We start from the raw sequence: 23549 nt of genomic DNA, 5'->3' as shown, positions 1-23549 counted from the left end.
CAGAGCTCAAACCTCACTACCGTACCTAGGGCACTCTTCCAAAATGCTATTGACTGATTTATGACTGATAATTGGCCCAACCTTTAAATGTCTTTCACACCGCCTAGGCTATGGCATATGCCCTTGTGTCTACACCCCAGGTGGTTTCTTTCCTAACAAAGCCTTCACTGAATAGCCTATCCATCCTTCCCCACCCATCCCCACCTAGGTCTTGCCAGAGGCTGTGTGCGGTTCAACCTTACCCAAAGGCTTCAACAATGTTTGATGATTTTAGCAGCTCTGTGTTACATATTTGGCTTTTCTATCATCATAGCTATACTTGGTTTTTTATAGAACCATTATTACACAAGCTCTGGGTAAATAGATTGAGGTTGAGAGTAAACTCAATTCAGCATACAGAAGTAATATTATACAGAGCAAGTTGATGAGCACTCTGAATAACTCAAACAAACTGTGATGATTTATGGGTGCCAGCTTAATGTTAAGTGTAACTACAGGTTAGATTGAGGTAGGTTGAAACAGGAACCTTTATGTAAAAGTAAGTGTAATATTAAAACATGTTGAATAGAGTGGGAGAAATGAATCATAATTAACTATCCAGTGTGGAGCACACAGTTGAGCAACATATGTTACTGTTTTATTGGCTATATAGGCTAGTAAAGAGAAGTTCCCCAACAACACTACTGTATGTTTAATAAAAAACTACATTAGTTATTTATTTGACCATTATATTATTTCATGGGTATTTTACTGTCCCTGGTCTAATTATGTCACATATATGACATATGAGCTCAGAGTTCCTTTTTTGATGACTTGGCAGCAAATATACAGTGCCTGGAGCTGGGTAAAACTAATAAACAGTCCTAGTATTATGGCCTTTGGGCAATGGGTTCCCTATTAAGTTGATCCTACCTGTTCTACTGCATACTTTTTTATCTCACAGGAATATTGTTTACCTTCTTAGGTGGGACTTTCAATGTTGATGACACGTTTCTGACCTTATTTTCCTTTGTTTAGTCTTTATTTAGTTGGTCAGGACGTGAGTTGGGAGGGTATGATCTATGTTGTCTGTTTCTATGTGGGGTTTCTTGTTTGGCCTGATATGGTTCTCAATCAGAGGCAGGTGTTAGTCATTGTCTCTGATTGGGAACCATATTTAGGTAGCCTGTTTTGTAGTGTGTTTTGTGGGTGATTGTTCCTGTTCGTGTGTTCACTAGTTCGGGACTGTAGCGTCTTCGGTTCTTTCTGTCAGTTTGTTGTTTTTGTTCGTTGTTTAAGTAGCCTATTAAAATATGGATTATCATCACGCTGCATTTTGGTCCTCCTCTCTTTCACCCGAAGACAGCCGTTACAGTTGATTCAGAGTCAATACAATTATTGATCTAATTACAATTTGTGACATTACACTGTGACACTATGACACTTCAATGCATAATCTTCTAAGTATCTGTCATGTCCTGTCCATAGCAAGTGGCACAACACTGACTTTGATTGAAATTGATTTTATGTTTGTCAAATGCTTTGACTGTGGTGGTCTATTGAAGAGCCCATTATTCCATTATCCACCATTCTGTTTCAGGTAAAAGGTTTCAAGAAACTGTAGAGAGAATTTCTCATTTTAAAGAGCCATTGAAGCCTCAACTAAACAAAAGCTGTCAGCAAAATATCCCTTTGGACACCAACACTTGTTATGCCAGTTGTAGACAAGTCAGTATAACATGATCATGCTATAAAGCAGGCAGAGTGCTCTTTTCTGCAATATTAGTTCTAATTTGAATGAGTATATTGATCCACTTTTTGTCTGATTGTTGTGAAGCTACAACATCAGTAAGATTAGTAATCTGTAACAGAGGACTGGTTATAATAGCAAAAGAGGTCTATAATTCCCTCCAACTAAGGTGGGAACTTTTCCATTTCTGTTCACGCAGTTTGACAAACACTGTCAAAATAATTTGAAAGAAATTGTTTAAGTGCATAATTATACTGTGTTTGTTTTATATAATCACACGTCCCATGTATTTCCCTTTGTTTTATATAATCACACATGCCCCATGTATTTCCCTTTGCATTTTGTACATTTTGTACTTTGTACACTTGGTACAGTTAAAATTAAATGATCTGATTTTCATTTTCGGTGAAGCCAAAGGACAATTATTGCCCGGACAATATAGTTTCTATTTTGTATACTTTATTTAATATGAGAGATGAGTTAGGACAAATATTTGATTACTTTATTAGCCCATCAAAGTGGAAAATGTGTCTTTAGTACTGTATAGGGAGGAGCACAGTGTCAGCCCCAGTGCTGCCCCTGGAGATATGTAGAGGTTAACTAAGTGCATTGCTCAAGAACAACAGTAGGAAGTGGTGCCAGGGATCTGAAACCAGCAGCCTTCTGATTACTGATCCGTTTCTCTAACCTAACACCATCTCAAATAAAAAAAGTGTTTGACACTTTGAATTGTGGTTGTTTGTCTGGAAGAGGATAAGTCATTGTTGAACTGCGTGTCTGCAATCACATATTTCTCAACTGAATTTCTAAAGGAATGAAAACAAGAATGTGGTATATATGCATAGCCTATTGCCAACTTTATTTTGGCTAAAATAAAAATTGAATAAGAATCTGAAACTATTTCTCCTACGTTTAGCAGACTACTTTGCAGGAAAGTGAACAAGTTGAACATAAATAGAAAAGTAATCTAGGCAGTAAAGAGATGGTAGTAAAGAGTCATTCATCTTCTCCTGCGTCGTGACCTTGTGACCTGGGTCGCCTCTGGGGTCACACACTCTGTCCTCTGGCAGCCACATTTATTGATGTGGATGTAGGAATGGTTGAACTTTGACCCGTCTGGGCAGATCATCTCTACTTCCTTCTTGGTAGTGGATTCTTCCCGACAGCAGGTACAAGAGCGCTCCATCATGTTGGCCTCAAGAGAATACCTGAAAACAGAAAGGAGAGGCGATGTCATTATGTGGAAGTACTGATGGTAGCAGTTGTAATTATATAACATTGGCTGCATTTACACAGGCTGCCTAATTCTGATCTTTTGACCAATCAGATGAGCTCTTTGGACAATAATTGGGAAAAATATCAGAATTGGGCTGCCTTTGTAAACACAGCCATTGTAACATAACATATTACTGAAAATATAATTTGTAGTTTGCATTTAGACAGGCAGCCCAATTCTGTTTTATTGGGAGGAATAATGTGTTAGTGTTCCTGAAATATTTCAGGAATGATCAAAATACTCACATGACATAGGTGACACAGGATCCACTGCATGTTGTCACTTCCACCTTGTTTGCAGACTTGCAGCCATTGCTGTCCAGGTACACTTTGCTCTTTGTCACGTTGCATGGCTTACTTATTGGAATACCTGCACACAAAAGTGACACAACTTTCAAACTAATTAACGTTAATCATCCTGAGGACCATGGCAATAGCTAAAACATTTTTCCCAATGCCTGATAAAGGGCAAGAATGATTTACAAATGTCTATCAAAAAGGATGGTGTTAAAAAGACACTCACAGACACGGCAGCAACCATCTGGAGCAATGACTTGAGTTCCCTTAAAAACAAGAAAATGGAAGAAAAAACAAGAACATTTTTAAGTCACTGACGTAGCGTTTACCAAACTGTCTCCACATGTTTTTCAGTTCAGTGTTCTTGCATTGTTCACTTTAAGCAACAGGTGTTAATAACCTCACATAAATACACAGTAGGTATACTATATTAAGCAACAGGCCTTAGTCTGAGTGACTGGGCATGTTTAAACTTTATTTCACGAATATGATTTTGCACATTGTCCAGTTGTTTTTAAATGGGCCAGTTTCCCGGACCCAGATAATTTGCCAGATGGTTATTGTAACTCACGGGTACGCAGTCTTCTGGGTAGAAGTCAGGGCACACAGTCTTAGCCTCGATTGGGATGAGTTGGTCCATAATCTTTACGCACTCATACTTGAGACACTTGTCTCCAGATGGTATCCAGACGGAACCAGGCTGTAGAGGTGAGAATATGAACGATATCAACAGGAGATTCTTCAAAATATATACGATATACTGTATCATTGCTAAGATAGTTATTTTGCATAACACTTTATTACTACAGTAAAATGACATGTTGTTTTTAAATAATCAAGTGAAATAGGACGGATATGTTTTACGAATTGTAAAAATAAAAATACAATTTGTGAATCTGTGAGAGATAACTAATGCGGCTTGATGCTATTTTACCTGAATAGTGTGTGTGGTGTTATCTGGCAGCATAACCACACAGCTTGTCTGTACACACTTCCCACAACACTGCCCAGGAACGGCTTGATGATCATAGCCCTGAAAGGAAGAAGACAGACCAGAGAGGAGAAAACCTTTATGATGTGGACATGATCTCTCTTATCCCAATGTGTGATCCTGGTAACTCACTAGTAATTACACTTATCCAGTAGTAGCCCAATAGTGGACACAGAGGAATCAGTGTTATTATAATATTTTGACATGGATAAGAACTCACATTACACTAAGTATGTTGAATTACATAATGAGGTCAAAGGGTGTCGATGTGTCAATGGAGATCACTTACCTGCTGGCAGTGAGTGTCACATTCAGTAGGATGACACTCAATGATATGTAGATGGGTTTGCGCATCCACACTGTCACCACACACACAATTCTTACACTTGTCCTCAGGAACATTGGCACCAGGCTGGAATGAGAAAATACAATATTTCTATGGAAAATCTATGAATTGAGACACTTTTTTTGTCCTATCTAATCTCATACATGGATTGACCAAAAAATATTGTTGGCACCCTGATAGAGGCCTCTACTTGCTTAAAGGAGGTATTTGCTTAGTTTAACTTGTTTTTTAATTCATGTATGCAAGTAAAATAACGTTGTCCTCTTTTATTAAGTTGATAATTTAGAAGTGGTGGGACTGGCCAAAATGAAAATAGCATAGAATGCATTCTCACCTGATATTCAGTGTTGTTAAACACACAGACATCCTTTGGCACTGTGGGGCAAAGAACATGGATAATCATTTAATACTGCAACTAACATGTTGGGATTTCTAGGATATGCACAAATACTGTACACGCACACTCAAGCACATGCAGACGCAAACTCACTGCATTGATAAGTTAGGCAGCAGACTCCCATAGTTGCCTCTGTCTCGAATCCGACTGGGCAAGTTATCTTGGAAGTAGAGCATCGTGTGACATCACACTCTGTTTGGAAAGAAAAAACGATTGTTTTAAAAACTTTGCGAATGGCCACAGTGGTTGGATATATTAGGTAATCACCAAAAATGTTAATGTTTTTACCGAGATGTTAAAAAGCCCACATATAAAGCACATTATCCAAACAAGTCACTCACCACATTTGTCCTTTTTACAACAGTCAACGGTTTCTACGACCTTAATTTGGCCCTCCTGGTCACAGGTGAGAGGAGGCTGAGGTTGGCATGCCACAGGCTGGCACTGGATTTCCAGACTGTACTGGTCACACATACACTTCTGGCAGTTGCTCACCCAGGTCTCACTAGCCTGCAATGAGGAACAATTTAAGTACACTAAGGTTTGTATGGACACTACCAGTGCAAAGTTCAATCATTCAGTGTGTGGAATTATAAATTACTGAAGCGCTTTGAGGTTCTATGAAAGCGCTATAGAATTGTAATACATTATTATTATTATAATTATTATTATTGCATACATTACTATACATGATTGTCAAAAGTGAAATACAAGCCACATTACCCTTTTTTTTCAATTTTCGCCTAAATTACATACTCAAATCTAACTGCCTGTAGCTCAGGCCCTGAAGCAAGGATATGCATATTTTTGGTACCATTTGAAAGGAAACAATTTGAAGTGTGTGGAAATGTGAACTGAATGTAGGAGAATATAACACAATAGATCTGGTAGAAGAAAATAGAAATAAAAAAATAAAATAAAAATTCTACCACCATCTTTGTGAGTGAAAGGTCACTGTTCTAGCCATCACCCTGGTTGTAATTCTAATAGTGTCCACAAGATGGCAGCAGTGTATGTGCAAAGTTACAGATGGAAAACTTGAAGTATGAGGGAACTACAATACTTTTAGTGTGAAGTCCCCAGGTACATTTGGGCAAAACGCGAAGGAGACATTCACATTCATATAAAAAAATTCTGCAAGAATATCATCAAATCTGTATACTTGGACTTTGATTTAGCTTTCCAAGTATTAGTAGCAATATTTTAAGTTCAACATTTGCAAAACAACCAGTTTTCATAACTTCATAAGTCTGAAAATCCTTAAAATTGTTGTCAAAAATGAAAAGGCATGCTGTCGTACAAGGTTAGTAGCAACAGTTTACGACATATACATGGTTTCCGGATACTCCCGTTAAGCCCAGCTCATTGGATATCTAGCTAGCTTTGTTTGACCACGATTGGTGCTTATTTGACAAAGATACAGTCGTTCAAGTGATGGCCGCCCGAGTCATCGGCGTGCCATGAAGGCGTCGCTCTCTGACCAAATATGGTGTTCTATAGGATATACTACACCCCTAATGATATAGTGAAGTCGTGTTACCTTCTAGGATCTCTGAGGAATACATACGAATGTGATTTTACTCGTTGAAACAACGTTTAAGGTGAGATTTTCACAGACTCCTTTCTTTGCAAATTGAACGAGTGGAAATACAAAATAGATTGTGCATGCTATATGAACCTTTTTAGGATATGAAAAATGATTTTATTTAACAAAACGACACTTCATGTTATCTCTGGGACCCTTTGGATGGCAAATCAGAGCAAGATTTTAGAATGTAAGTATTCATTTTACCTTCAGAGGTGAATTTATCAAACCTATCACGGTGAAAAAGTGTTTTGTTGTTAGGAGCTCTCCTAAAACAACTGCATGGCATTTTTTGGCAGTAATGGCTACTGTAAATTGGACAGTGCAGTTATATTAACAAGAATTTAATAAGACACTATGTATAAGACACTTCTATTTACCAACGTTTGTTGTTTCTCTAAAATCTGCGATCTTGACATAACGCGCTGCATGAATTACAACTGTCCCGTTGATGGGACGCCGATCCTTAAGTTAATGTGTATATCAGAAATGAATAGTTTCTCTTCCCTGCTTAAACCTGTGAGTGAAATTCAAACACAATTTTACCTCTTTCCATTCTCCATTTGGCAATGGGCAAATATCTGATGAACCAAAGAGAAAAAAAGACATTAAAAAAACTAAGTCATTGAAATACATTCCACAACTTCATTTTGATAATGCATTTTATATACCGGAAGCACTTAATAAAATCAATATCAATCAAAATTAACCAAAACCCGCACAATTGAAGTATCTGTGAAAAATGCTGTGGATATTTTTTGTTTGTTATACAAAAAGCTAAACCAGCTTTCAAAAGACCACTACAGTAGCAACTAACAATTAAAACACTTTGTGCTTCCCAAAGTGAACGTCAGCAGGATGTAGGGTTACTATCACAGCACCATACTGTAAGTCACCACACCCTCATTATACAATGCTGTTATTTGACCATTCTTACCACAGCTGGGGATACAGTAGTTTGAGCTGGAACTCAAAAGAGTGGTCCCAGGGGGACAATAACATCCCTCCAATTGTATATCTCCCATGACACTGAACTCATTTTGAGTCTGGATGAATTTGAAATTGTACCTGCAGAGATATTTAAAAAAAGTTTCAATAGCTGAAAGACTTTCCCCCATCATTATACCCATCCACTGAACAACAACAGCATTATACATACCAGGCATTACAGGTTGGTTCAACTTGTGGACCGCAGGCATTATAAACCTTGGGTTTCTCACATGTGAAGTCTGTAGCGGGTGAGATAAAAAGGTTAATAACCAATAAGCTACATCATAGAGAGGCTATCTGAGCTTTATGGTCTTGAGGAGTGACCTACTTACCACATTGTCCATTTGTATAATTTCTCCACTCAATACAGACTCCTGCTTGTGCACATGCATCACCATAGGTCTGCAAGCTGGTGCAGCCAATGGTAACATCATCCATATAACACACATCAAAGATACATGCCACAAGGAATGGCTCGTAGGGGATTATCTTATGGCAACTCTCAAAGACCCTTGAAAAGATGTCACGCTTCAGTTAGAGTAGATACTTAAATATGATAATTCACTTTGTTTTGTCATCAGGCTTTGTCAAATGATTGCCGTGTTTTAGTATGTCAAGTTATTGTTTTCACTGAGATGATTCTGATTGAGAGGTTATCAATACTACAGAGGAGATTTATTGTGAATACTAATTGCTACTTACTTGCTTTGAATGAGATGACAAATGGGTGGATCGCAGTCTCGTGGTTGTGTTGGTGTCGGCTCTGGTGGTGGTGGTGTGCACTGACTGTTATTGTGGTCAGCAACATGCCATTGGTGTGCCATGTCTGGACAAGATGAATCGATAGTCCCATTTGGCAAGCGGCAGTCATCTGTCCGGTTGTTGTCACATGTACCTGAATAAGATTGAAAACTATTGTTAGACAATGAGACATCATGGGGTAATCATTGTAACAGAGTGACGGTTAAACACCTGTACTCACCACACTGTCCCTCAGTGTTGCCACTGAACTTGTCCCAGGGCAGGTATATGCTAAACATAAGACCAGTGAAAGACACCTTGGCATTAATTGCTGGTATGACTAAAAGAGTCTCAATTCCGTTGTCTGTGATGCGGAAGTCCTTGGTCTCATATGCTGGGATGATGCGTTGCTGGTTTACATAAATCTAGTACAAAAATATTAAGAGATGGTTACAATAATTCAATATTTGTATACCCAATAGTATTCTAGAACTGTATCCTATATCTAATACATAAAGGAAGTATATAAATCTTAAATGGAAGCTAATCAATATCTAAGCTAATCAAAAGCTAATCCCTCTTAAATGAAAAACGACTGAAAATGTCTTGAACATACAGTATTTGAGATATTTTAATTACCAGACTTGTGAAAACTCCATCAACGTCCTTCTTGGTCATGAATATCTCGTAAGATTGATAATAAATTGTCAGAGACTGAGGACAGGAAAGTCCATCTGGGGCATCACAATAGTAATTGTCGATTACAACACTGAAGTTGTACTTTGGCAGGATTTCTTTGACCAAGACATAAGAACAATTTCCTTGGAAGCCATAGTATGTTCCATCAAAGGTGATATAGTGAGGGTCTCCCCAACCATAGCAGATACCTTTGTAAGAAGAGAATGATTAGCATTTAAAAGGACACGGATGTGGAATGTTTTATGCAAAATGAATGGTGCTGTGCTGAACGTTTTCCAATGTTAGACATTCATATACATTTACTGCTGGTAATTATTAGATAAACATAAACAAGTCAAAGAGAAAGAATAATTTCTAAAGTGGATTTTGTGACACAAAGAATAAACATATATATTTTCTTTGGGGGGGGGTAAACTTACATTGACACTCATAGTGGAAACAGCATCCAGATTCGTCATACACTTTGATTGGAGGATAGTTATTTTCACATGCTATAGGCTTCGGAGTCTCACAATGTACATGCTCATAAATAACTTTCCCGTTGGCGCATGTTCCGTTGGTGCACTGGTTATGTATCCAGCTGTCACCATTCTACAAATACAGAAAAATATTAGATCTACAGGAAATGTCTTTAAAATCATTCAATTATTTTTGTAATATAATCATCCCTTTGTAAATAATAATTCCTATGGAATGTTTCAACAAAAGTTATTATCTATAGCAGAGTAAATACCTGTCTTGGAGGATGGTCATGGCTACAGTTTTTCTTATGTGGATATGTTACATGTGGTACTGTTGTTGTTGGGGACTGTGAAGTGGTTGGTGTAGTAGGAGTAACTGGGGTAGTTGGTGTACCACATCTGGTCAAAAGTGTTTCTACTTTACAAGTCTTGTTGCAGAGACCAATGTAGCACCATCCATCATGGTCAGAGACATTGTAGACAATTGAGCCTGAAAGTAATATGAGGTGTAATCATTAAGCAAGTTTCCAAATTAACATGTAAAATTACATATAAATTGAACATCACTAACAGCTGAAATAATAGTACAAAAGGTTTAAAACTTGGAAAGGTGAAAAGTAAAACTTACCAATGAGGAAATCAGTATGATTGAAATGGCAAAAAGAACAATTAAGGGGTAATGTGGTTAGAATCGATGGTTTCGTTGTTCCACCAGTTATTACAGCAAAAGTTGTAGAAATAATAGTTGTGGTGGGTGGCAGAGTTGTTGTTGTAGGTGGAACTGTTGACGTTAAGGTTGTAGTAGTGGGTGTGGGAGTACTGGTGCGAGGAACTGTTGTCGTTGTGGTGGTTGGGATGTGTGTTGTTGTTCCACATTGACAACATTTCACTCGAATCTCGTAATCGAAGCACTTTTGCTGAAGACCTTGCATATTGTTTTGACATATCAGTCCAACGGATGGATTGCAAGTCACGTCTTGGCCAAGCTGAGAGATCTGAAGTCCAGGGTATTGTTTTGCTCTACATTCAACTGCCTCTGGAGCTGAGCAAATGTGATAACCAGCAGCAATGATGTTCTTAATGGATTCATTATCTCCACCTTCAGAGCCTGATGTTGGCTGACCAAGGTTGATCCAGTCTGACCACACACATTTTTCTTCACCACTGCATTGGGTAGGTGTTACTCCTGTTGAGGTTGATGTAGGAGTAGTGGTTGGAGTTGTACTAGGGCTGTGGGTCTGAGTTGTTGTTTTTGTTGTAGGTGGAGCTGTCGATGTTGAGGTTGTAGTAGTGGGTGTAGGAGTAGTGATGGGAGGAACTGTTGTTGATGTGGTAGGTGGAGCAGTCGATGTTAAGATTGTGGTATTGGGTGTTGGAGTTGGAGTTGTAGTTAGAGGTTGAGTTGAGGTTGGAGGAGTAGTGATTGTTGTTGGTTTACTTGTTGTTGTCGGTAATGTGGATGCTGACATTGTTGTAGTTGTGACGGTAGGTGTAGTTGTATGGACTGGTGTTGTAGTGTGACATTTCACAGTCTTACAACACTTCACCTTAATTTCATAGTCAAGGCATATTGGAGGAATGCCTTGAGCTTTGTTCTGGCATATTAGTCCAACCTTCGTATTACATTCTACCTTCTGCCCTAATTCAGACAATGGGACCCCTGGATATCGCACTGCTTGGCATATGACATCCACTGGTTTTTCACAAATATGTTTTCCAGATTCTATAATCTTTTTAATTGATTCATTGTCGCCACCCCCAGGACCAAATTGAGGATAGTCCACGTTATACCAAGGTGACCACTCACAAACTGTGCAGTTCGGGGTTTTTGTAGTCAACGTGGTTGTTGATGAAGTGGAAGTGGTTGCTGTTGTAGTTGTTGTTGTCGTCGTAACAGGTGGTCTTGTAGTTGTTGGTGAAATGGTTGTAGGCTTAGATGTGCAAAGATTTTCATCACAGCAGAGGACTCGAACTTGGTAGTTAAAGCACAGTGGGAATTTGCCTGACTGGTCTTCATTTCTGCAAGTCAACCCTTCTGCTACATTACACTGCACCACTTGGCCTACTTGGCTTATGCTAACATTTGGGTACTTCTCGGCTCTGCATTGGATCTTGCTTGGCTTCTCACATATATCATGTCCCTCTGCTCTTATGTTGTTGTAGGTTTCAGAGTCTCCTCCTGGAGTTCCAAGTGTAGGGAATGTGGTATCAAACCATTGTGACCACACACATGGATATCCACATGTAGTAGTAAAGGTTGTTGGAGACACTGTTGTCTCTGTTGAAGTTGTGGTTGGTGCTATAGAATCAGGGATTACATTACAATTATTTAGTTCAACTTAAAACAAACAAACTATTTTAAATTGTGTAAAAACATTTAATTTTGGTGCATAATTATCAATGTTCTTAGCCATTTTGATCAGAAAAGATACCTGCTGTAGTTTTTACATTACACACATCAACTAATTCACAGTCATTCAAGTCTTAGTCTCAAGTACCCACCAGTTGTGGGTGTTGAGAAAGTAAAGACAGTTGTTGTCACTGTAGAGGATGGAGTAGAGTTAGGAACCGTTGGAGTTAAAGTTGGAGTTGTAGTTGAACATGGGTAAATGTCCCTCTGAATGGTTCCATTCTTCCCACAGATGGCTGTGATACAACTGCTGTGCCCATTCGTGGTGTGATAGATGATATGCCCATTGGGGTATTTGTTCCCATTGTAGGTGCAAGTGCAAGCTGAAAGGGTAAGATATAATTTAGGCTACTGGAATGTTGCAGAAATCATGTATGTGTTGTTGTTTTGGTTGAAGGATCTGTTCATACCTTGTACATCGTATTTGCAGTCCACTGTCACAGAATTACAATAGCTTTGGAAAAAGAAACATTTAAATTCTACTTAGTTTCATTCTTGACACTCAAACACAGTTACAGTGTTCACAATTTTAGCCAAGACCAAGATTCTCTGTATTACCATGTCTGGCAGTTTTCTGTGGTCGGTACTTTTTCTCCATTATTGTAGTGTTTTCCATCTCTGCCATAGCAGCCACACTGCTCCTTCTCCACACACTTCATTATATCTTCATCAAAGAAGGGTTGAGCAGGAGGACATTTTGGATAGCAACCTAAAGAAGAAGAAAAATATTAAAATATTAATGATCAAAAAGCTATTTATTGATTGAGGTAATTTAAAGCTAGAATATTTTGTAGCTATAGCAATTTTCTGACATATAAATGAATAATATATTTCCATTACTTATTGAAGAATATCATTTATAAATGCCTCCTGAGCATTGTTCAACTGTCGTACCCCATAAGAACCCAAAATATATGCTTGTTTTACCTCAATGTTTGTAAACAAAACCAATTAAATCCAGCACTGTATAGCCTCAAAACATGGTTAAACAATCATTTTTATATCATGAATTGTCAGCCCTTGCATCCATAGCTCTGTCTATGGATTTGAGAGTGGTTACAATTTTCCTGGGCCTTCCCTCAGCTTTTTACCTAAACAGAGGTGGGGTTGCGACTTTGTTATTGTTTCAATTAAGGACTCTAGCTTTAACATTAAAGAAATACTAAGTACCTGTTATATAAAATTGTTGTTGCCCAAAATAGATAATGTCTACTGTACCTTCAAGAGGTGGTATCTGAGTTGAGCAGCTCCCGGAGGGATTCCTGCAGGTCTTCATACACTGAGCTCCACATGCCTTGTAGTGCCACTCACATTCTCCAGTGGGGTTGTAGTAATCACAGAACAGTGCTGTATGTGATGGACAAAAGCTCTCTGTAAGTATTATCTTCAATTTGGTTTAAACTGACTGGATTAAGCCTATTTTTATGTCAGCACTTAAATGAATTGAACATTTAGAAACTCACGGCAGATTTGTGGGCTTCTCCAGACTATGCAGGCTCCAGCCTCATTACAGGCCTCTGCATAAGCTGCCACAGCGGTACAGAAGCACTCACAGTCTCCACCACTGTCACAAGCACATGAGTCTGTCACACAAGCATCGTAGAAAGGAGAGGGGTCCACCTAATTGGAAAACAGATCTTATTTGACATGATCACATCAAATTCCAAAACATTCAGTGAACGACTAAAGTCTAAACCTACTTTAGAATGGCAGTCTGTGAAAACGTTGCTCTGTATGATGCTGCACTGCTTCTGTGACCAAGACTGCCTGTAAGGGTTGGCAGTACAGGGGCTCCTTTTGCTCTTTGCATCGGGGCAGCTTGCAGAGACTTTCCAGCTGTTTCCAAAGTCTAGAGGATTGACAACCACTGCCTGGCTCCTGGTAGTGAAGTCATTGTTCGCGTTGCCATCATAGTTTCCACACAGACCACAGACATGTCCCTGAAGAGGACATAGCAAAAGATTCAGTTGAGTGATAAAAAGGAGTCATAACAGACTTGTGAATACCAGTTGATGGAATACTAGAACCATATTTTAATATCTAATTTGTCATCCAATCAAAGTTGAAATGTACCTTGAACTGTGGGTTAAGTTTGATGAACATGCTTGTTTTCCTGTCCCACATGAGAATCAAACCATTATTGGCTTCAATCACAAGGTAGATACCCATTGTGCGAATCTGGTAAGGAACCGCCTCCCCTGTATTTCTCTCAACGACTTGGTAGTTCCCTTCTGTCAGAATTAATTCATTGTTCTGAAAGAGATTTTTTTTTAAATAGTTTGAGTATACAGTTAAAATATTAATTTATGTAATTACTCATTATGTTATAATGTATGCCATAATGTTAATTTTTTTCCAGGCCTCATGAAGCTTTGATTTATGTGTATATAGTGTGCTTTATAGTATGTATGTATGTATGTATGTATGTAAGTATGTATGTATGACCGAATATTAGTAGTCTTGGCTTCAGTAATGGTATGTGCCAGGCAGAAAGCAGGAATCTAGTTACCCCCAGGAAGAGCTTAATGGCCTTGGAGCAGGTGGTGCCTGTTGTTCCACAAGGGATGTTCTCAGTGATGACTCTGAAGCTGCCGTTGGCATTGTTGTTCTCACAGTAGTCCTGTTTAAGGTAGAGACAATTTCAGTAATACATTTAACAACAGCCAACATAGTATTTTGGTGGATGGCACATGATCTCCAACCAAACATGTTGTAAGTCAATCATTTAAATAGTGAAAAGGTTCAGCTTGTTGGAAATGCTACAGCAACATCCACAAAGCAACAGCAGATAATGTCCAAACAGTTTCAAATATTGCTTTTCAGACTCCCCAGAAACACCTACAGTATATACCTTAAAACAATTAACACAAACCCTTATTGTTCAGCATGTAATATTGGTGTTGATCACTTAGACTATCAAGAAACCCTGCAAGCATACCTTTGTAAGAGTGTATTCACAGTCTCCTTCGAAAGTGAATCGTTTCCCATCAAAAGTAATGTAGTGTCCATCTCCATAAATGGCACAGGTTCCATGGCACAGGTTAGTTGTGCACTGCCATTTTCTGTCTTTACAAGTGCTGAAAGTTGCAAAAACAGATATAACAGACTGAAGTCTTAATTGGTTTAAAACCCCAATTGAGGCAAGATAACCTTACCAGGTATTGCAGTCGACCTTGATGCTGTCTCCTGGTTGGTAAGTAGCTCCATTGTGAGAACAAGGACAAAGGTCTGGCTTGATGCAGCCTCCTTTTCCATCGGATACCAGTCCAGAGGGACACATACAGCCTGATATGCACTCTGTGCTGATCTGTAAAGTGAAAATGATTGATTTGAAAATCTGCTGTGTAAAAATTGTGTTAACTATACGTTAATCTGGTTCACGGAAAGTTCCGCACAAATGCGTGGAGTCTGGTGAACCAAAAGGTCAAACTTGGCCTTCATTAGCCATTAGCCAATACAGAGAGACCAGGAGAAACTCCCAGGGCATAGTCATTGGCTTATTCAGCATAATCTACCAACCAATCATCTCCCACAACACCTTCCCGCTAACCCTCCCCCATACGCTAGCACACCACAAGTACAGAGCCACGCCTCGCAGTCGTGTGATTCGCTCAAATTAAATTACGACCAATAGTTTACTCAATAAGGAAACTCCCATAGAATTATATGGTCACTCCCACTAAGGACAACATTTAATCGTTGATGCACCAGGCTTAAATGCGTAGTGCGCAATAGCTTGGAGATGAGGTTAACTATACCAATATAAAAAGAACTGAAAGTTTATATTTTACTCTCGATTTTAATTCACAATCCTATGGGCATTATATGACTATACACTGAGTGTAGAAAACATTAAGAACACCTGCTCTTTCCATGACATAGACTGACCAGGGGAATCCAGGTGAAAGCATTGATCGCTTACTCATGTCACTTGTCAATCAGTTTAGATGAAGAGGGGGAGACAGGTTAAAAAAGGATTTTCAAGCCTTGAGACAATTGAGACGGATTGTGTATTAATATCAATATTAGGAAGGTGTTCTTAATGTTTTGTACGAAGGCTTATATCCGCTGTGTGGAATGGCCTGGAGACGAGGTGAATAGGGGACTTACACAGGCCATATCCAGAATGTTGCAGCTCTTCTGACACTCTAACCCTCTCACTCCTGGGCTTGCACTGGAGCAGTTGAAGAAAACCATTGGTGCAACACATGCTGTGGAAATAAAGGGAATTCATGTGTCATGACTCTGTTGTGTCTTTCACAAAATCCATATGCTCTGTAAAGTGTGTACTAGGATGGAGAGATAATATTTCAACATGCACATAGCCTGGTTCTGTTGCCAATAGCATACTATTACCACACACCATGAATGTATATAGGATTTGGCAGAGTGCCATTAAAAGAATATACTTATTTCAAATTCACTGTTGCCTGGCACAGTACAATAGCTCAAAATTGTGAGTTGTTTTGACAATTTATATACATGAACTTACATGGCTGATCGGGTGAATCTCCAATGCAACGGAGTTTTCCCTCCTTGCAGGTGCTGAAATAAAATGGTGTTAATGGTACTTGAATGTCCCTATGCTCACTACAGGAAAGCAAGGCCTAAGGATCTTGGTTCATAAAGTCCCAAAAATATGCCTTTGAAATAAAATGTGTAGTGAATTACAATGATATACAGCTTGAGTATAGATAGGTAAATAACTTGGTCCATACCACATGGTTCCATCCTTGCTGATGACCTCTCCAGGGGACACCACTGAGCCCTTGTAATAACAAGGGCAGCTGGCTGGTGCAACACACTTGCCCTCATCATCCAGGTAGGTTCCCTCAGAACAGACACACCCATCCACAGACTCGAAGGTGATTGAACAGGTAAAGTCAGAGTCGCTGTAGCAACGGCAGGAGCGATCACTGCTTTTTATGCTGTAGCTGTAGACCATGGTGCTAGGGCACGAGGTGGAGTATTTGTCTGGGGATGGCAACAATTAGTGTTTGATGTAAATATTTATCATATTTGTATCTAATTCTCCCACAATTGACAAATCTTCTTAGGTATTATGGTGTGACTGTCACTCACTGCAGATAGTGTCTCTCCAGCCGCTGAGCTGGATTCCCTCGGCAGCACAAGCGTGGACATAAGAGGAGACGGCAGCACACATGCAGTCCTCACTCTTCTCACAGTTACAGCTGTCATACATGCAATTCTGAATAGAAAACCACAGTCAGAACAGCATCCATATTACACTGTAAAATAGTTTTAATTAATTGTGTGTGCATAACATTCTGTGTAGATAAACAATACCTAACAGGAAGCAAAGTAATTCTCAATTTCCCCGTAACAGCTGGCATCACGTTACATACATTTGTGAATTAGTTATGCTTAGGAAATTGTCCGAAATGAATCACATGGTGAAATGGTCTCACTTCTTTGTACATGTCTGGGCTTATCGCTGTGTGGCATGGAGCAAACAACCCTTTAGGATCAGCCAGCTGAGAGCACCAGTGCTGGGCATACTTCTCTGAAATAGTGAAAAAATAAACCACAGTTAGGCCAACTTTAAGAAACACTTGCACCATTCTCCATAACAATTAAAACAGACATGGAAAGGTGATAAACCATGCAGATACCATTGTCAAGACTTAAACTGCAGGGGCTTTCCAAGCTACTCTTGATGTCTGGGCAGCTGGCTCGTGTTTTCCAGGTGTTTGCAAAACCAATGGCTGTGCCCTCAGTCACTCCACTCAGGACCTTGAAATCATCTCCTTGGTTGTTGTTGAAGTTTCCACAAAGACCTGTAGGGTGAACATGTATTTATATACAGGGAAAATAAATCATTCCCAGAACATGAACACCTCAGTGGACTGTGGTGGTTGGTCAACGGATGATGAGACATACCACAAGTTCTCTGCTGCCAAACGGTGCTTGCAGCAATATAGACCTGCATGATTGGTGAGAGTTGGATTTCCAACTGGAGGCCAAAGGTGGTCTGGACAATGATGAAAAATGAGGAGGCTCTGAAAATAGTTACTCCAGCTATAAGGAACAAAGTGGGAAGAGGAAGGAGTAAGATTCAGCATTATGATGTTAAGTAAAATATATGTGTCAGTGTTGAATGATAAAGCTGCATCACCATCACAACATTCCCATTTATCATAATGTATTCCCCATACAATGATGTGCTTTAACTGTAGGACACACGTTTCATGTATGCCTAGTCATGACCACATTGATTGTACTGTATGTTAATTGTACAACAACTGTAACTTACCAGCAGAAAAAGGCAGCTGAGAATAGATTCCATTTACAAAGGCTTTTCCATTGGGTTGTATGTTGATCACCTGCGTAGAGTTGCATTGTGTAACTATATGCTTACTCATGATATTCAAATAATACATTAAAGTCTAAAACCTAACAACACTAGGGAAAAAACATTTACTGCAGTCAAAGGCTGATAGCATGTCAGTCAAAGAATACTTACAGTGGCTCCTTCTGAGAGGGACAGGGTAACAGCCTTTAGACAAGTCTCACTGTCAGAAAGCCCACACTGCACCAGATCACCCAGTACAGTGAATTGCATCCCATCACAGTCCTGAAAAAACATAAATCAGTTGTTACAAATATTTCCCTTAATAAAAGGAAATATCCTTCTGAATTTTTTTGAAAAAGGAATATCTCAGTGTAAAACAAGAGACAGAGTAAACATGAACAACCCACATTTCTCCATAGATAAATGTATCAATGCAAGATGAATAGTACTGTTCTATATGAGGGCTCCCCAACTTGTTTCCTGGAGAGCTACTCTCCTGTAGGTTTTAGCTCATTCCGCAGTTGTAACTAACCTAATTCAGCTCATCAACCAGCTTATTATTAGAATGAGGTGCGCTAAATTAGGGTTGGAGTGAAAACCTACAGGGCGGTAGCACTCCGGGAACATGGTTGGAAAGCCCTTTTCTATATTACAATTTTCATCATAAAAACTGGATATACCAGAAGAAAAGTAAACAAGATGGAGGCAAAGCTGTAATACAGACATAATAACTACAAAGAAGGTAGCACGTTTCAAAATGTATTTTATGTGAATGAGATTGATGCACACAGAGCTTTGGTGAGGAAACTGTATATTGACCTTGGTCAAAACATAAGAGCAGTCCCCATGGAAGGTGTAGGCTTTTCCATCATAGGTGTTTATGTGGGATCCTCCCTCCACAGCACAGGTGCCAGGACAGTCCTTGTCCACACACTTCCACTGACCACCAGCACAGGAGCTAAGGGCAAAATATAAATTATTCAATGGAACTTACAAATTGTCACCCCTGGAATAACTTTTTGACTCAAGTCAGAATTCTTAGCCTGGTTTTCTTACCAATCTTTACAAGTGCTTGAATAAGACTCTCCGGGTGCGTAGGTTTTTCCATTGTGGCGGCAGTAGCATTGACTCAAGGCGATACAACCATTCTTGTTGACGTCATCAAAAACGGTTCCTTTGGGTGAGAGCATACATGTGTTTATTATGATCAACTGGCTTGTTCTTGTGTCAGGAACTAAATCCCACATGAATCAGATAATATACCTGGCCATTACAAAAACCAAACTTGTAATTGCCTTTGTAACGCAACAGAGTCCAGTCCACAATATGGAATCAATTGCTTTGCATTCTATCAGTATACAGTCTGCTCCATTCCAATGGATTTTTATTACATCTCTTTGAAGAAGAGGATGTGCAGAGAACGTTTAAATATGTCTGCCTACCTGGAGGACAAAAGCAGCCATCTGAGCAGTGTTCCTCACACAGCTGGCCTCTCTCGGGGTTGGAGCAGGTGTCAACACAGGGGTTTCCACACTCCTGGTACTCCATGTTGAAGGGGCAGGTCTTATCTGCAAAGATAAGGTTGTGCCAAAATATGAGTACACTGTTGCAACTAACCAATGTGTGATTTGAATGTTGATACGGGAAGTAAGGGCATGCTTACAGCAGAACTGTTCAGTCCTCCATTGCTTGGGCTTCCCGCCTGCATGAACACACTGGCGGGAGTACTCTGAGATAGTGTTGCATAGGCAGAAGGACTTGGTGCTGTTATCACAGTGGCACAGGTCAGATACACAGGCCTCAACAAATGAGTCAATGGCCAACAAGTCCTTACAGCTGCTGAAGGCAGGACCGGAGAGCAACTGCTCACAAACTGGTTTCTATAAAACAAAAACAGAGAGATGTTATAATTAGGACATATACAGTGGAGTCTGAAATTATTGACACCCTTGATAAAGACGAGCAGAAATTACTGTGTAAAATAAATGCAAAACAAATTTGGTCAAATATATTATTTTATATTAATACGATTGCTTCTAGAAAGAGATTTTGTTATAAAAGTAATACAAAAAAAATCTCAGAAAGGTAGGGGTCAAAATGATTGACATCCCTGTTTTCACTATCTTTCAGTACTTCACCTTGTGAGGATAACTGCAAAAAGCATTTCTAAAATGTTTTATGATTTGGAGAACAGATTAGGACCACAGGAGATTGGTGGCAACTTAATTGAGGAGTACGGGCTCGTGGTAATGGCTGGAGCGGAATTTGTGGAATGGTATTCCATTTACTCCGTTCCAGCCATTATTACGAGCCGTCTTTCCCTCAGCAGCCTTCACTGTTTAGGATCTTTGATGTCCTTTGGCTGTTCTTATGGACTGCCCTCTTTAATTCAAACCACAGATTTTCAATGGGTTTCAAAGAGAGACTGAGATGGCCATTGCAAAAAGGGGCTATTTTGCTTCCACTGGCCCTGGGGCTCTTGTAAAGATATATCATGATCTTTACCCAGTACCTGGACATTTTTGCCAAAACCTTGTTGCCACTGCCACTTGGCCTTCAGTGGATCTTCCAGCAATACAGTAACCCCATGCACACATCAAAATCCCCAAATAAATATATATTTGTCCACAAAATCAACTCAGTCTCCGAACTTGACACCCATTGAAAACCTGTGGTTTGAATTGAAGAGGGCAGTCCATCAGCACAGTATGGAGGAATGGTCTAAAATCCCTCAGAATGTGTTCTCCAACTCATAAAACATTTTAGAAAAAGGCTCAGTGCCATTATTTGCAAGGTGTGGTATTGAAAGGTATTGAAAACAGGGGTGTCAATAATTTTGACCCCAGACTGGAGAGAAACAAAATATTACTTTAAAAACAAAATCTCTTTCTCAGAGCAATTGTATTAGTATAAAATAATATAATTTTCAAAGAAATGGAGCACACAATATACTGTAGCAGTACACAGTCATTTTTGCTAATCTTTATCAAGGGAGTCAGTCATTTCAGACCCCACTGTACATGTTGTTAAGTACACAGCAGCCTAGCCAATAGCCCTATTCTTATCATAAGCGATAAAGTTTAACCTACCAGATTGGGGCAATTCTGATTTGAAGGCAGTGTGTTTTCAGTACAGCTTTCAGTGGGACCATCCAATTTCCAGAAGTTTCCGAAGTCGACAGGGGACAATTTCATACCTTTGGCATAAAAATATATCCAATTATTGTTAAATGTCAACTGTATTCCAAATAATAGGCAATGGTTGATGTGTTGATAGTGTCAGTGAAAATGTACCATGGCTATAGAACTCATCAAATTGCTGAATTCCATTAAAATCTCCACATAGACCACAGGTCTTATTTCTGAATTTGATGTCCATCTCCACCTGAAATAGAAGACCATTAGACATTTTAGGGTGACATTTTACCTCCATAACCGCATAACACTCGACAAAAACGGGAAATGACTGTAACAAAACAAAGATTTAACAGGAGTGACAACCTATTCCTTAATAAAATAACTATAGATTAGAACTACCTTAACTGTTGTTAACACAGTGCCCACCACAGCACAGGCCTTCAAATGTAGACATTGACCACACTGCAAAAACCTAACTCCACCTAGAAATATTCATAAATGCATAATTGTTGTACTACCAAGAAGGAATCATCCTGGTTCCATATGGCTACCAATCCCAGTTTTGCTTTGATCTTGATGTAGGAGGGAGTCTCTTCAATGAGAATACCAGACTGGCTGAATGGTAAGGTGGCACTGGAGGAAGAGGAAGACAAAGCACTAGATTTAACTAGAACTTAGTCAGACCAACCAATTTTACATTAGCTCAATTGACTTCATTTTGAGACATTTTCATTGGTACTTTAAAAACAACATTCTCATCTCTAAATATGTGCTTGAGCAAAATTACACAGTATAAGGTTGAGTCCAATCTGTTAAGTCAAAGCGACTGGGACAACAATATGACATCAAACTATTTGAGCACTGATTAAAAATTACAGCTACATGAGAAATTCTTGAGGAACTTACTTATTCCCATTAACAACAACTGAACCCTTGGATAGCTCCACCACTACACCATCCAGCTTCATGGTGATCTTGCTAATGGTGGGCTGGTTGTTCACCACCTGCCGCCTCATCTGGATGTTGAAATCCTCATAAATGCTATAGCACAGTGAGGTCACAACATAGTTGCAGGTGGAGGGGAGCTGAAAGATGTCTCCGTCAAAGGTCTTGAAGTGGTAGTTACCCCACATACTGCAGACTTGGCCATTATGTATAGGACTCACTCCTGTGGGAAAGGACAACCAATTCAGCTATGATAGCATACAATTCAGCAGTTTTAATCTTTAGATATTTAAAAAGAAAGAAATAGGTAACGGGTAGCAGATATTATTTCCCATTTTTGCCCCTCGTAAAACCTTGCTTGGAGTCCATTGGTTGACTGCTAGATTGGCCTCATTCACTCACCATAAGAGTCTACTGACGCACCCGTGTGTCAATCTAATTAACATAATAAAAAATCCCCACCATAATCTGTCAGTTTAAGCTAAAGATATCTGTTTTTTTTGCATTTTTGCAAGTATGGAGGTAGTTTTGTGCCAACAAAAAAAGGTGGTTAGATATGTGTACAAAAAACAAATATTTCCTGAGATTTCTTATATCTCCAGACACTTCAAAACCGTTCAAAGCGTTTCTATGGGATATAGTAGTAAACGCCAAATTCAATATTTGATCAACTAACCAACCAAGACTTTCCAATCTCTATCACGTTTATGAACTTGAACAATAAATTAATAATCTAGTGCTCCTTCACGCTTTTCAAAAACAGCTAATCCACAAAACCTGTTGCACTACTTGTTATGACTGTCTCCATCATGGTTATTGTCCTTTCACCATTGTCTGTGGATATGTAAGGCTGCAGTGTTAATCATTGTCATCATACTCAGGGCGCATGCATCTGTATAGCACATGTATTATGAAGCTTACCTGCAATCTCAGGTATCCTTGACATTGAGGGGATGATGTTAACTGTGGCCTTTGATGTATCCTCTGAAATCAAAGTGTATGTTATTACGTTACATGAAGTTTTACTGTAAATCATTATGGAATCCTGTGTATTTCAGGCTCTGTTATGTAGTTCTCTTGCCAATCCTACATTTACCTATTCATCAATCATAACCCATGCTTAAAAGGCACATAAAGGCAGGACTGAGCATTTTCCCTCATTGTTAGGCAGTCCAATGAGATAAACAGTGGAGCTATTGTGAGAGCGCTATGACATACAGTAACATACAGTTG

The 23549-nt window shown here is 39.2% G+C and overlaps 2 protein-coding genes across 2 annotated transcripts; both read right to left on the bottom strand.

Annotated features, from left to right (window-relative positions):
• Positions 1-8308: 8308 nt before the first annotated feature.
• On the bottom strand, positions 8309-9986 carry LOC120043119 (mucin-5AC-like). Its single transcript, XM_038987840.1, has 5 exons — positions 9936-9986; positions 9470-9641; positions 8991-9238; positions 8593-8776; positions 8309-8505 (listed from the first exon to the last, which is right to left on the bottom strand). The coding sequence occupies exons 1-5, from the start codon at positions 9984-9986 to the stop codon at positions 8309-8311; spliced, it is 852 nt and encodes a 283-aa protein (XP_038843768.1).
• A 749-nt stretch (positions 9987-10735) lies between these two features.
• Positions 10736-23262, bottom strand: LOC120043122 (mucin-5B-like). The gene is made up of 30 exons (XM_038987843.1): positions 23238-23262; positions 22278-22539; positions 21890-22004; positions 21528-21618; positions 21324-21430; positions 19898-20114; positions 19677-19802; positions 19291-19408; positions 19054-19192; positions 18406-18516; positions 18196-18265; positions 17823-17960; positions 17555-17719; positions 17351-17445; positions 17004-17130; positions 16640-16895; positions 16418-16466; positions 16032-16139; positions 15077-15228; positions 14860-14998; positions 14431-14541; positions 13995-14174; positions 13622-13861; positions 13385-13541; positions 13140-13268; positions 12480-12630; positions 12332-12375; positions 12152-12244; positions 11319-11442; positions 10736-10829 (listed from the first exon to the last, which is right to left on the bottom strand). The coding sequence occupies exons 1-30, from the start codon at positions 23260-23262 to the stop codon at positions 10736-10738; spliced, it is 3933 nt and encodes a 1310-aa protein (XP_038843771.1).
• Positions 23263-23549: the final 287 nt, after the last annotated feature.

The sequence above is a fragment of the Salvelinus namaycush genome, unplaced genomic scaffold (assembly GCF_016432855.1).
Source record: "Salvelinus namaycush isolate Seneca unplaced genomic scaffold, SaNama_1.0 Scaffold873, whole genome shotgun sequence".
NCBI lineage: Eukaryota > Metazoa > Chordata > Actinopteri > Salmoniformes > Salmonidae > Salvelinus > Salvelinus namaycush.
Note: the sequence above shows the minus strand (reverse complement) of the source record. Positions and strands in the feature narration are given on the sequence as shown.